The sequence below is a fragment of the Triturus cristatus genome, chromosome 4_1, assembly GCF_964204655.1.
Source record: "Triturus cristatus chromosome 4_1, aTriCri1.1, whole genome shotgun sequence".
Lineage (NCBI taxonomy): Eukaryota > Metazoa > Chordata > Amphibia > Caudata > Salamandridae > Triturus > Triturus cristatus.
Genome location: NC_140585.1, coordinates 70,137,163 through 70,150,837, shown reverse-complemented (window position 1 = coordinate 70,150,837; position 13,675 = coordinate 70,137,163). Strand labels below are relative to the sequence as shown.

Here is a 13,675-nt window from a genome sequence, read left to right as displayed (position 1 = left end):
ATCCTCTCTGTTTTCTTACCAGCCGCCTTTGATGGAGACTGTCACATGCATGTAAGGCCATGAGCAATGAAGTCCACCCCCCCATGTTTCACGGGCGCCTCTCTACAACCCCTCCCCCAGGTTTACTCTTTCAACTTGGCCTGTGCCCACTGCCTTTCTGGACGGGAGTCAGTGCTTTTAATAGGAAATTAGAAGTGCGGGTACTCACTAATTAGACTGGGTGGGCAGTTAGGGGCGTGTCTGGGGGCATGGCTGTGAGCCAGGCATTTAATAATAGCCACTGTTTTTCAGAGTGGATGAGAGGTTGGTGGACTTTAAACTATTCAATCAAACATCCTATAGAACAACAAGCGCATCCAACACAAGCAGCAGCACCCTCCCTTCCAGCGCCACCACCAGGACCAGCTCTGGGAGTAACGGGACTCTCCTTGCCCAAAGAGAAGCTCCGGCACTCAGGGGGAGAAAACTGAGAAGTGCCGGTACTCAGTACCGGCGAGTACCGGTCCATTTAAAGCACTGCTGGAGTGTACGGAAAACATCATTTCCCTGATCCAGCGCGCAGATGATTGGATTCTGGAGCCCCCTCCCCCGTCGGCCTTTAGAATAGCAGACAGTCTCTAGTCTGCCTACACCCATCAGGGGGCCTCGCCACACACCTGGATAGAATAATCCAGACAATAGGACTTTTCTCTTTGCCTCGATAGTGTCACGTCACGGATTCAATCTATATATGTATGGAGGTTCTGAGCCCCTGATGTCTTTGCCCATTCTCTTCCTACCCTCTCACATTTCTATCCAATGTCTCGCTCCCTGCTCTTTCTCTATCACGTCCGAATTTTCTTTAGCCACACGTGTCCTTCTTTCCCTTCTCGCACCCATCTTCTCTCACGTGTTTCCATCTTTTGTCCCTTTTTTAGGTCTCGCCTGATCCAGCGCATGGGCTGGTCTGGCCGAGAGGTTTTCTATGCGGGTTTTCCAAGTGCTGCCTGTGGCCTAAAGCCTGCGTGCACGTGAGCGTGCACGCGCGCAGCCGCCATGTGTACCTCAGCCGTGCTTGATCGCGCCCGTGATCACTTTCACTTTCGCGGGCGCTTGATCGCGTCCCTAATCCCTTTCGCGGGCCTCAATAATTTTGCCAAAAATGCGGAGTAATTGTGCAACATGGAATTTCACATGACAATATAACAATTATAAGAAGAAATTCCCAAATCTATGCAAATTACATCCGGTTAACTGAAATTTCGCCAAGGCCTATTTTACATAAATTTCATTCCCTTTTCAGCAAGGATGAAGAACGGAAACACACCACACGACAATAAATAGCTTTGCCTAAGCCATACTGGAGATGTGAAAATTGTTGTCTGGTACTTCTAAGCGCAGATTTCTGGTCTAACCCCGGACCACACACCCGTACCAGTGCAGCCTATGCGTCATTCCGTTAATTAGAAGTAAGACTTCCATATAACTTCAGGTCGTCAGGGGCCCTATGTTCCAATACAATTTTTTTCCTCCTAATTTTAAATTGTAACATTACTCTATTTGAGATAACTAAAAAAAAAAATAAAAGCTGCTGTACACACGCTGGTATGTTGGCCCGCCGCACACTAGTGAAGGGCGCATACTCGCTAGGGGGCCTTCTTAACTCCTAAGCATCATCTCAAATAAAATGACAACTTGGAAGTTGAACAGTCTATGTGGATTTATTATAAACCTAGTTTTTAATCCAAATCATGAATTAATCTGCTTAGCACACAACAATTGTTCCCTGCCCGTATGTTTCCTTCACTGAGGCACAGCGGGCATACATGCCAGCGGGTGTGCAGCAACGGTTTTAGTTTGCTCTAATTTTGTCTCTGGGCCGAGAGCACACCGTGGTAGTGAAGCAACGCAGAGCTACCAGAATGCATGTTAATTAATTGTGTGAAAATGTGAGTAAAACTTATTCACCTATTCAACTAGTGGACATCCATTTGAGACGCTGCATGATTGACACTCCTAGGGTCAATAACTGCAAGCCCGGTAAGGTGCCATGGTATCCCAAATGCATGACATCAACTCGCCTCAAGGCTCATGGGACCCTCTCACTGGTGCCGGTGCCAGGACCACAGGGCAAGTTACTGGTCTAAGAGTTAAAATCGTGTTTTGGCCAGCATAGGCTAAACCCTTTGTTTATCCAGAGGGTTATGTATGCAGCTAAACATTAAACCAAAAAGAGGTGCCTTGAATCAATACTTGGAAATCACAACTTTATGTTCGCTGCCTAGAGTCTTTACTGTAAACAGGTTTTTAAAGATCTCCTGAATTGGAGCGTGTTGGATTCATTTTTTCATGAAGAAAGGGATCTTATTTCACAGTTTTGACCCTAATAGCCTGAACGATGTGCTGCCCCCATTTGGTGCATTTTAACCTGAACTGTGAAAATCTTTTGGAGAATGAGTGAAGTTTAGTGTCCGGTTTGTATATGAAGGTTTTTTGGGTCAAACACTGGTTGTGCAACAGGTCTTATGCCTGATGCAAAGAGCTTTGAATATGGTTCTTATGGAAGGTACTGAGTTGCCACGAGGCAAGTTTCCAAACCCAAAGGATGAAACTTGTCGCCACATTTTGTTTGGTTTGTACGCTACACAAATTCTTGCATTACAGGCCTAAAATGATGGCATTCTAGTGATCCATGCCAGAGTGAATAAAATCATTGTTCACTTTGATCTCGTGCATTAAAGTCGATAAAGAGATTCTAGACCGAACTCTTAAAAGAAAACACATTGTAACAGCTGGCACATCGGAGTCTAAAGGACTCCTAGATTATTCAGCACTGGGGGCTGTTGAGGAGCAGCCCCCCTCAAAGTGGGCCATAAGAGTCAATTGCATTTGCTGAGAGATTTTTTAGTAAGAGTTCCATCTTTAACTGGATCAGCTTCAGGAAGTTTCTAGCCAGGCATCACCCAATACCTAGCAGCAGTTTTCAGCCTTACTCTCTCACCCCGAAAGGAATTTGTCCTCTTCACAGATAAAAAATGCAAAACAGCTTCTTGCCACAGGCATGGTACCGGGCGCAAGCACAAGCTGAACATCAAGAGTGAGATAAACGAAACGTGGATCACAACACTAGTTACGGCCACTAGAATCATCTGGGCCCTGTTTGAAACAAGCATTGGCATAGCCAATAGGTCTCGCTTTTGGGACCTTTATAAGTATTTAGTTATGCAGCAGAATATCCTTGGTGCAACAACACCAACTGTCGCATGCCTAAACACTTATAAGGTCCCAAAGGCGAGACCTATTGGCTATGCCAATGCTTGTTGTCCTGGCGATCCTGCCCCTGGGAAAACCGCTGTCCCGCCTCCTCGTAAGCAACAAACGCAGACAAGTTCTTGTTTGGAAAGGCAAGTTTTAACGTGACCGAGATACCGAAGCCCTGTAATATCGATTATCGAGGCTGGTTCATTGCAATGGGGCCGGCCAAGGAAAGTAAGTGCCTCTTTCTACCCAGATCCCCTTCCTGAAAAATGTTACTGCTTCAGAGCCACAATGATGAACAAGCATCGGCATAGCCAATAGGTCGCGCCTTTGGGACCTTATAAGTGTTTACCATGCAACAGTTGATGTTGTTGCACCAAGGATGTTGTGCTGCATAACTAAATACTTATAAGGTCCCAAAGGCGAGACCTATTGGCTATGCCAATGCTTGTTTTCTCTTGTGTCACTGCCCCTCTGTCTCTCCAGCCATTACACCGTTTGCCAGCTCACACTGATCGCCGCTCATCCTGTTGTTGTTCCCTCTCTCTAATGTTACTGCCTACTCTGTTCGGTCACTGCACCCACTCGTTTTCCTATCACTGGACTCGATTTTTCACACCCTGTTTTTCCTGTTTCTACCCCCTGTTCTGTCCCCTGCTTCTCTTGTCACTGCCTTTCATTCTGTTTTGTCACTTCCCTCCCCTCTTCTACCACAGGCCCCCGCTTTCTTCTGTCTGTGAAACTCTCTCCTGTTATCAAATGTGTTTCCTTTGCCTCTCGCGTCACTGCCCACTCTCTCACAGTCATTTACCATCTTTCTATGATCTTTCTCCCCCCCATCCCTTTGCGGGCCCCTTTGCTGCAGTGGTTGCTTCTCTCTGGTCACAATGACTTTCTCTCCTATCACTGTTCTCCTGTCTTATTGCGCTGCCTCTCCTCCCGCTGACAGCTCTACTTTCCTTTTATAGCACCTTTCCTTTCACTGCCCCTCTCTTTAGGTCTCGCCTGACCCAGCGCATACGCTGGTCTGTCGAGACTTTTTGTGAGGGCTCAAAAAAGTGCTACTGTAGTCTAGAGCTACAGTGCATGTGCGCGGGCGCGCGGGCCTCACTTTCGCAGCCGCCGCTTTGATGTTTGTTCGCGATCACTTTCAGGACCCCACGGCCGCTTTGATGTTCTCCGTGGCGTGAGCCCGTTTTTTTTCCCCGGTTTATTACTTCTATGTAGTAATGCTGGCACCCGTGCGCCACCATTACTACAGAGCAGTAATAAACAGAAACAAGCATTGGCATAGCCAATAGGTCTCGCTTTTGGGACCTTATAAGTATTTAGTTATGCAACTGTTGCATGGCTAAACACTTGTAAGGTCCCAAAGGCGAGACCTATTGGCTATGCCAATGCTTGTTTTTCATTGCCATCTCTACTGTTGTTTCCTCCTTACATTTCCCTGTCCCAGTTGTGGCTTCTCACTGGCATCAGCTCCCACCACCAGCCTTGCAGTCGCCCATGAGCTGTGCCTTCAGCGCTGCAGTGCCCCGTGGACTCCGCCAGCGGTGCAGCAGCTGCCTGCAGCGATGGATCCCACGAGCTCTAGAGGGGGCTGCAGAGTCCGAGGGTCTGACTGCAGAGCGCCCCTTGAAGTACCCCTGAACCCCAGCTGCCTCGCTGCAGCGCCCCCTGAAGCTTCCGTCGGCCTCGCTGCAGCACCGCCACATATGCTGAATTCTATGTTGGCCGCACTCTGTTTATTTATTTCTTTATTTTTTAAATGTAATATCAAACAGAACAAGGCAAAATTGGGTGGGGCTTTTTGCTCATCACTTCTTAACTCTATTCCCCCCCCCCCACTCTCTTTTTGTCTCTCTCCTTCTCTCGCTCTCCCCTTTCTAATTCTTTCTCTCCTTCGTTCTCTCTCCTCTCTCTTTCCCCCCTTCGTTCTCTCTCTCACCCGTTTCTCTCTTTCTCAATATTTTAATAATCGCAAACACGACAAGGCAAAATTGGGTGTGGCTTTTTCCTCCTCACTTCTTAACTCTATCCCCCCCCACTCTCTTTTTGTCTCTCTCCTTCTCTCGCTCTCCCCTTTCTAATTCTTTCTCTCCTTCGTTCTCTCTCCTCTCTCTTTCCCCCCTTCGTTCTCTCTCTCACCCGTTTCTCTCTTTCTCAATATTTTAATAATCGCAAACACGACAAGGCAAAATTGGGTGGGGCTTTTTCCTCCTCACTTCTTAACTCTATTCCCCCCCCACTCTCTTTTTGTCTCTCTCCTTCTATCTCTCTGCCCTCTCTAATTCTTTCTCTCCTTCATTCTCTCTCCTCTCACCCTCTTTTCCACCCTTTGTTCTCTCTCTCACCCATTTCTCTATTTCTCTTTCTAACTCCTTCATTCACTCTCTATCCCCTAACAAGGGGGTGAGCAGAGATTATCTTTAGCCTATCGCTACATTGCACTCACTAAAACAATGGTTAACAAAATACCTACAATTAGACAGTAATGTAGGGTGAACGGTACGAATGGAGGTAGAAGGACCCATTACAAACGGGTGCAGCCAGTGTTTGAAATGGGCTGCTGCTGTTTCAGGGTTACACTTTAATTTGATTTGCTCAACCAATTAAAGACATTGCAAAATATGTAAAACATATGTAAAACAACATCATTAGATATAGTTTCAATAATATTTAACTAATTGATATAAATCCATATCACATTAAACAAACATTGGCATAGCCAATAGGTCACGCCTTAGTAACCATATAAGTGTTTAGACATGCAACAGCTGATGTTTTTGCACCCAGGATATTGTGCTGCAAAACTAAATACTTATAACGTCCCAAAGGCGAGACCTATTGGCTATGCCAATGCTTGTCTTGATTTGAGCGCAGATTTTGATTCTGCCTCACACTCAGTCCTGAGTGACAGGCAGGGACAGCATTAAAACGGTCCACTTCATGGCTGTGCCATGCGGTTGTCCAGAGACACCCTAGTGTGCCCTCCTGTGGCACAGATACACCCTGGTGTGCGCGGTATGGTACCCACCCCTGCTCTGCCCTCGTGTTGTATAGAACTCCCTCCACCCCCCCCCCCCCCCCCGGTGTGCCCCTGTACGGCACACACCCCTGCAGTGCCCCACTCCCACCCTGCAGTAAGCGCCCCCTTACCTCGGGGAAGTCCCCCTTGGCGAACACCATCAGCAGGGAGGTCTTCCCGCAGCCTCCGTCCCCCACGATGACGGCCTTGACGCTGGTGGGGGCCTCGCCGCCGCGGCCCCCCGCGGTGCCATTGGCGCCCTCCCCCATGGCGCCTCTATCACGGAGACCCTCCTGCCTGCCCCCTGGAGCGAGCAGCGCAGGGGAGTAGGCCGGCCTCAGGGCACGCAGAGACCGGTGGGCACGCTCTGGGTGGGCACGGGCCCTCCTTGTCCTCTCTCGGTGATGGACCCGAGCTCAGCGAGCACGCCTTCTACTTATCCTCTCCCAGTGGACAGGCCCTCAGAGGGCATAGGGTTCCGTCCTCTCCTCTCCCAGTGGACAGGCCCTCAGAGGGCATAGAGTTCCATCCTGTCCTCTACCAGTGGACAGGCCCTCAGAGGGCATAGAGTTCCGTCCTGTCCTCTCCTCTCCCAGTGGACAGGCCCTCAGAGGGCATAGAGTTCCGTCCTGTCCTCTCCCAGTGGACAGGCTCTCAGAGGGTATAGAGTTCCGTCCTGTCCTCTCCCAGTGGACAGACTCTCAGAGGGCATAGAGTTCCGTACTGTCCTCTCCCAGTGGACAGTTTCTCAGAAGACACGTCCTCCTGTGGACAGTTTCTCAGTGGACATAGATGCTCCCTGACTTCTCCTTGTTGGACAGGCTCTCAGTGGACACAGGTGCTCCCGGTCTTTCCCTGTGGACAGTCTCTCTGTGGACACGTCCTCCAGTGGACAGGCTCTCAGTGCGCGCAGCTTCCTGTTCTTGCTCTTCCCCAGTGGGCAGGCTCTCAGAGGGCATAGAGTCCCGCCGTGTCTCCTCCTAGTGGACAGTCAGTGGGTACGTCCTCCAGTGGACAGGCTGTCAGTGGACGCAGATGTCCCCCGTCCTCTCCCAGGCGCGGAGACGTCTGTTCTTAGAAGGGACCCCTAGGTCATCCTGCCCACCACAGCCCGGGGAAGGCACAAGGGGCGAGCCTATGTGGACAAGCAGGCAGAGGGGGAGGAAGAGGGTGAGGGCACAGTGAGGAAGGCTGCGGCGGGTGGGTGGCTGGGCGCACAGAGGGTAGATGGACTGGCACAGTGGACAGGGTAAGCACAAAGAAGGACAGACTGGGCACAGGCAGGGACAGGTCAGTCAGAGATGGCACCGTTGACACGGAAGGTGGGATGGTACAGAGGGGTGCAGGGGAGCAGTGTGGGCGCACAGAGGAGTAGCCTGGGCACAGAGGGGGTAGGGTGGTACAGAGTGTGAAGTGGGTGCACGGGGGCTAGGGTGGGCGCACAGAGGAGCAGGCTGGGCACAGAGGGGGTAGGATGGTACAGAGAGTGCAGTGGGTGCACAGGGGGGAGCAGGGTGGGCGCACAGAGGAGCAGGCTGGGCACAGACGGGGTAGGGTAGTATAGGGGTCGGTGGGTGCAGGGACTCCGCGCTCAGGACAGATGTGAATGAAGCTCTGTGCTCTCTGGCAGAGGGAGCCCTGCGCCTGCAGGGGGGTGGGGGGGGGGGGGGTAGGCGGGGCGGGCAGGTGCACCAGGAGCGAGAGGGGGAGGGCAGCGGGCTCATGACTCATGGGAGTTGGAGTGACTCAGGCAGGGAGGGGACGCCAGGGAGAGGGAGGGACCGCGGCATCGAGGAAGGAGGCATTGAGAGTGAGAAACTGGAGGGGCAGTGGGTGGAACAGGGTGGAGCGAGGGACAGCGAGACTAAGAGACATAAGGGGGGCAGTGAGTAGAATGAGGGAGAGGACTAGCGAAGGGAGTGCATAACTGGAGGTGGCAAGGGCCCTGGTGGAAGCCAGGGCAGTGCCCCTTCAGACTGATGTGGGCAGGGCCGCCCCTTGCTCAGAGTGCGCCCTGGGCGGAAGACATTTGCCGCCCGCGCTGCTGTTGGTGAATAAAATGATGAAGCAGAGGGGCCCTTCACAGGCCAGTCCCTGACGGACTACAAATTGGGGTCTCCAACCTTTTCTGCACTGAGAGCGACTTATGATCAATGAAACGCATTGAGAGCTTCTAATAATATTAGTGTTGTAAAATTTAAAGTTTGTTATATATAAAAATTAATTAAACCAAGCAAAAGCTTTCGAATTTAATAAGCGGGGCTGCAGACAGGTGGGCGACTCGAAGGGAGGTGGAGGGCTACAGTAGCCCACGAGACCCCGTAACACCTCAGCCCCCACAATCACCCCTGAACCGTCCACAGCTAAGCTTCAGGGGCCTCCGGCAGGTGCACCGGCCTCTGTTCCGGAGCCTGGGGGCCCCTCCATGCACTTCGCAGGGTGCCCCCGTCTAGTTTCCCTTGGTGCCGGGGATGGGGTTCAAGTTCCTTAGGTGCCAGGCTGTTTGTTGGGACGAGGATACAGAAGTGTATGTCTGTGACGGCGGGGGGCGCGGGGGGGGGGGGGCTGAAAGCAGGCAGGAAGGGGCTGATAGGGTTTTAAATACAGCCATTGCGGCACACTAAAAGTATAAAAGGAGAAGAGAGGGTGACACCGGGAGAGTTCTCTGGGAGAAGAGGGCTCATGGACAAATAAGAGAATTGAACGAAAGGAGGAGGTGATAGTAGAGAAGCAGAGACAAGGCTGGAGAAGAGGAGAAAAGAGGTCGAGGGTAAGTAGGGAGTCCAGGAGGGTTGAAACGGGGGGAGACGAGAGAGTGAGGAACAGGAGGGGGATCGGGTGGAGAAAGAGGTCACGGTTCTGAAAGGCAGTGTACAGGTCACACGTGCACAGAACCAACTACCCCGCCCCCACTCCCATCACCAGCAGAGGTCGCAGGAGCGCCTCGTGTCCTAAGCAGGTAGCACCGGATACTTCGAGGCACATGAGAACAAGCATTGGCATAACCAATAGGTCTCGCCTTTGGGACCTTATAAGTGTTTTGTCCCCCATGCCGGGGTCTGCTTGGATGCAGATTCAGGGCGCTTTGCATGTGAAGGAGTCATTGCATAGAGCTGAAAGAACTGCCCCCCCCCCCTGGGCTCCGCGCCATCAGAAACTGGAAGTCCCAGCCGCAGTGACAATGGCGGCCATCAATAACCCCAAACGGCCTGCGTTCCCACCCTCACCCGATACTCACATCTGAGCCCTTCCCCGAGTAAAAGAAATGCCCAGGCCCGGTGCTTACATGCAATCCATGCACGGGGCACACTTTGTGAAGACGAGGGGCCCGCGCCAAGCGTTCACACCAGCCAACCTCACTGGGCCTGTTATCAGAATGGGATAAACGTGTACTTTGGCTGCGTGAGAGGCCCTGGCCACAGGACCCCTCCCTGGACGAGGGCGCGCGGAGGAACGGCGCCCGGAGCCCAAAGGATACGTGCAGAGCGTCAGCAACGCCCCACAGTGAAAGGTGGGGGCGGGGCCACCCCAAGAAGGTGCTCACTTGACATTCCCCCCAAAGTCAGTGCATCGCACTTATAGAAATAAGGGCATTGTGCCAGGGTCCCTGAAGGCAGGGTGCATGGTATCAATTTCTTTTTGGTGGGGTGACATGCATTCTTTTTACTCCTCCTTTTCTCTAAAACCCTCGCTTTGTTTTTGCCATGAAGAACCTTCCTACACGCTGTGGATTCCGAGACTGCGGTGTCTCAAGTATTATAAAGCCGCGGCTGTGGAGAACCATACAAACCAACACGCCTGGCTGTTGCATCGGGTCCCGTCCTCCGTGGGGGGACAAGGGGCAGCCGTCGAGCCCGCGATGCGGGGCACATAAGTAGAAGCCCCTCGTACCTCCGCGCATATGGTGCCATCATGGTACGGTCCGACTCTGGTAGCAGACCAGGCTCGGCTTGAAACGTGCGAGGCTTTGCTAGTGAGAAAGCAGCAGCGGAGCGCGCCTGGGGGGGGGGGGGGGGGTCGGGGGGGTCTCATTATTGTATCATGAGTGGGCAAACGATTATTGCAAAGGAAAGTTTTGCGGTATTTATTAAAGCATCCATTGGTCGCCTTGTACCCACAGGGGGGGTTCAGGTTGTGCAACAAGAACCCGTCTCCACTTTGGCCCTCGCGCACACGGTCCTTGCAGAGCATGTGTGGCGCCAGCATCATCCCACATTTACAATCGCTGCAGATTTAGGCCCTAATGACCGGTGGTCATTTCCTTTTTTGCCCGCAGCAGAATTACCATGACCTGCCGGGGGTCCTGGTTATTAGGGGGCAGGGGAGCAACAGCCATTCGGAGGTTTGGGGAGCAACTGAAGGACAGCGGACTTACTGTGCCGACGTGACGCTTCTGCCCGGGCGCTGCCCTGAGACCCTGCGCGCCTGCAGGAGGTGAAATCTCCCGGTGGAACTCCGCGGAACCCCAGTGTTACCCACACTTATAATTCCACTGGGGTCAGTGACTGCTGTTAACAGCCTCCACAGAATTTGGGCTTTAGAGTAACACTGCACATGTGGTAATATGACATCACAGTACCCTAAAACATTGCGGGGTCCACCAGCAAAAATTAAATTCATTCGTTTTCATTTGTGGCTGGAATAAACCTAATACCACGGAGGTGGGGGAGAGAGAGAGTGCGTGTGTATGTGTGTGTGTGTGTGTGTGTGTGTAACAGAGGGGTCATGGGGCACGTGAATACAACATTCTTACATTCTTCCAGGTTCAGTGGGATGGTTTGCGTTCAGGGATATCACACAGACTCTGCTCTGGCGATAGTCCACCACAGCAGTGACCAGTGAATTTACCTGGGACGCCTGTTCCGAATCCCTCAAGCATCCCTGGTTCCTGGCGTTGGCCTCTGGCTCGCGGGCATCTCTCAGTAGCTATGGCCAATCAACGGTCGCGTTTCAATGCTCCACTGGGCCAATAGAGCGCCTCAGTCTTTGGTCCATTCGGACAGACCTCCCACATCTAGTAGTGGATACGTTGCATAAACGTGTACATATTGTTCCGGTACTGTGATGCGACGCCTAGTCACAGGATGGGCTGCGCACACTGGGTAACACAGATGGTGTGATTCCATGAGGTGCACCCATGAGCATACGTGTTGATCGACAGTGGAGCTAGGACGGGTCCCTGGGGAACCTGCAGCGGAGCCTCAAGTTCTTGGATACTTGGGTGCAGGGCGATGACTGCCTGAAGGTTATTATTAGGTGGCGCTACAACTATGTGTAACTTGATGTTGTAGCGCGTCTTCACAGCGTGCTGCTAGAGCGCATCTTTAGCATAAACCATGAGACCGCTGACTCACTCTGCTTAGAGATCAGGGCTTCACTGCAGGCGGAGTAACGTCAAGCCGCCCCCCCTCGAGTGTCACTAGAACTCCTCGTTTATCGTACAGTAGGAGGCGTGTGACTCACTAGCTGCCGCCCAAACCTCGTGGATTCACTGCTGGCGAAGCAGGGCCCCTCTGCCAGGCCGAGTGAGGAGCGGCGGGAGAAACACTAAACAACAAATGCGGTTCATGTGCATTTCCCATACCATAGGCAAGAGCCACAAGTGTGTAAGGCGCCCGCACTAATGACAGGGAAGGCTGGTATTGATTGAGGGGTGCAGGCAGCGTTGCAGCTGTAGGGTGTCTGGGGCAAGAAAGTAACAACAACAACCCAGAGAGTGGTGCGCGCAAGCGCGCTTGTGCCCGCGAAAAACAGATGGCATGCTGCGCGTAACTGCAAGCCGTAGGCCATGGGCGGCTACAATTCCTGGCAAAGGTGGGACATGCACCCACCTTTGCCCAATTGCGTGCTGCCTACACACGCAAAGGCCAATAGAAAGAAAGCCCCAAAATACCACACGCACGAGCGTGTGAAAAGTACTGATCGATTCCAAGAGGTCATTTTCCTAGGGCAGCGCATGCGCGCTGCCCTAGGCTCGACCTAAAAAGTGACCTTATCTAACCTCACCCCATCGGGCCTGTGAAGAGAAGGACAACACTAGTGCCTAGAGGTCGAGAGAGTGGAACTCAGGGTGACCACCTGGCAAGTATAAACACTCTGGACGGCTACTGTAAAACTTCAGGACAAAGGGTCAAAATTCAAGACAAAAACTCAGATTACAGACACATCTGAAGAGGTCGCGCACTGATGAAATATATGACCAGCACCAACACAACATAGGTTTATGTTCCTTGGTTTGCATAATACACAGCAGTATTGGTCCAACATTCCTATGCAACTGGTCGTATCCTTACTTACTGATGCCTACTGCCCCTCCTGGGGGGTAGGCCATAAACCAGCACACTCCGGCGCAGTCGCCATCAACCAGCACACTCCGGCGCAGTCGCCATCAACCAGCACACTCCGGCGCAGTCGCCATCAACCAGCACACTCCGGCGCAGTCGCCATCAACCAGCACACTCCAGCGCAGTCGCCATAAACCAGCACACTCCAGCGCAGTCGCCATCAACCAGCACACTCCAGCGCAGTCGCCATCAACCAGCACACTCCAGCGCAGTCGCCATCAACCAGCACACTCCAGCGCAGTCGCCATTAACCAGCACACTCCGGTGCAGTCGCCATCAACCAGCACACTCCGGCGCAGTCGCCATCAACCAGCACACTCCGGCGCAGTCGCCATCAACCAGCACACTCCAGCGCAGTCGCCATAAACCAGCACACTCCAGCGCAGTCGCCATCAACCAGCACACTCCAGCGCAGTCGCCATCAACCAGCACACTCCAGCGCAGTCGCCATCAACCAGCACACTCCAGCGCAGTCGCCATCAACCAGCACACTCCAGCGCAGTCGCCATTAACCAGCACACTCCGGTGCAGTCGCCATCAACCAGCACACTCCAGCGCAGTCGCCATCAACCAGCACACTCCAGCGCAGTCGCCATCAACCAGCACACTCCGGCGCAGTCGCCATTAACCAGCACACTCCAGCGCAGTCGCCATCAACCAGCACACTCCAGCGCAGTCGCCATCAACCAGCACACTCCAGCGCAGTCGCCATCAACCAGCACACTCCAGCGCAGTCGCCATCAACCAGCACACTCCAGCGCAGTCGCCATCAACCAGCACACTCCAGCGCAGTCGCCATTAACCAGCACACTCCGGTGCAGTCGCCATCAACCAGCACACTCCAGCGCAGTCGCCATCAACCAGCACACTCCAGCGCAGTCGCCATCAACCAGCACACTCCGGCGCAGTCGCCATCAACCAGCACACTCCGGCGCAGTCGCCATCAACCAGCACACTCCGGTGCAGTCTGGGACCAATTGAAACAAATGAAACCTGTGTGCTGGCCTTTTCTTTCAATCTGACTCCGGGTGTAACCCGCCTCCTTGCCTCCTTGCCTCAAGGCCTC

The 13,675-nt window shown here is 52.8% G+C and overlaps 1 protein-coding gene across 2 annotated transcripts in view; it reads right to left on the bottom strand.

Annotated features, from left to right (window-relative positions):
* RHOD (ras homolog family member D) overlaps window positions 1–7,904 on the bottom strand; it is a 135,534-nt gene extending 127,630 nt beyond the window's left edge. Inside the window, exon 1 of one of the 2 annotated variants that reach the window (XM_085651616.1) lies at window positions 6,397–7,904. In XM_085651616.1, the coding sequence (XP_085507742.1) occupies window positions 6,397–6,534 (138 nt within the window). In that variant the 5' untranslated portion in view covers window positions 6,535–7,904. The remainder of the gene's footprint in view (window positions 1–6,396) is intronic. The other variant, XM_085651615.1, reaches the window with a different exon arrangement.
* Window positions 7,905–13,675: the final 5,771 nt, after the last annotated feature.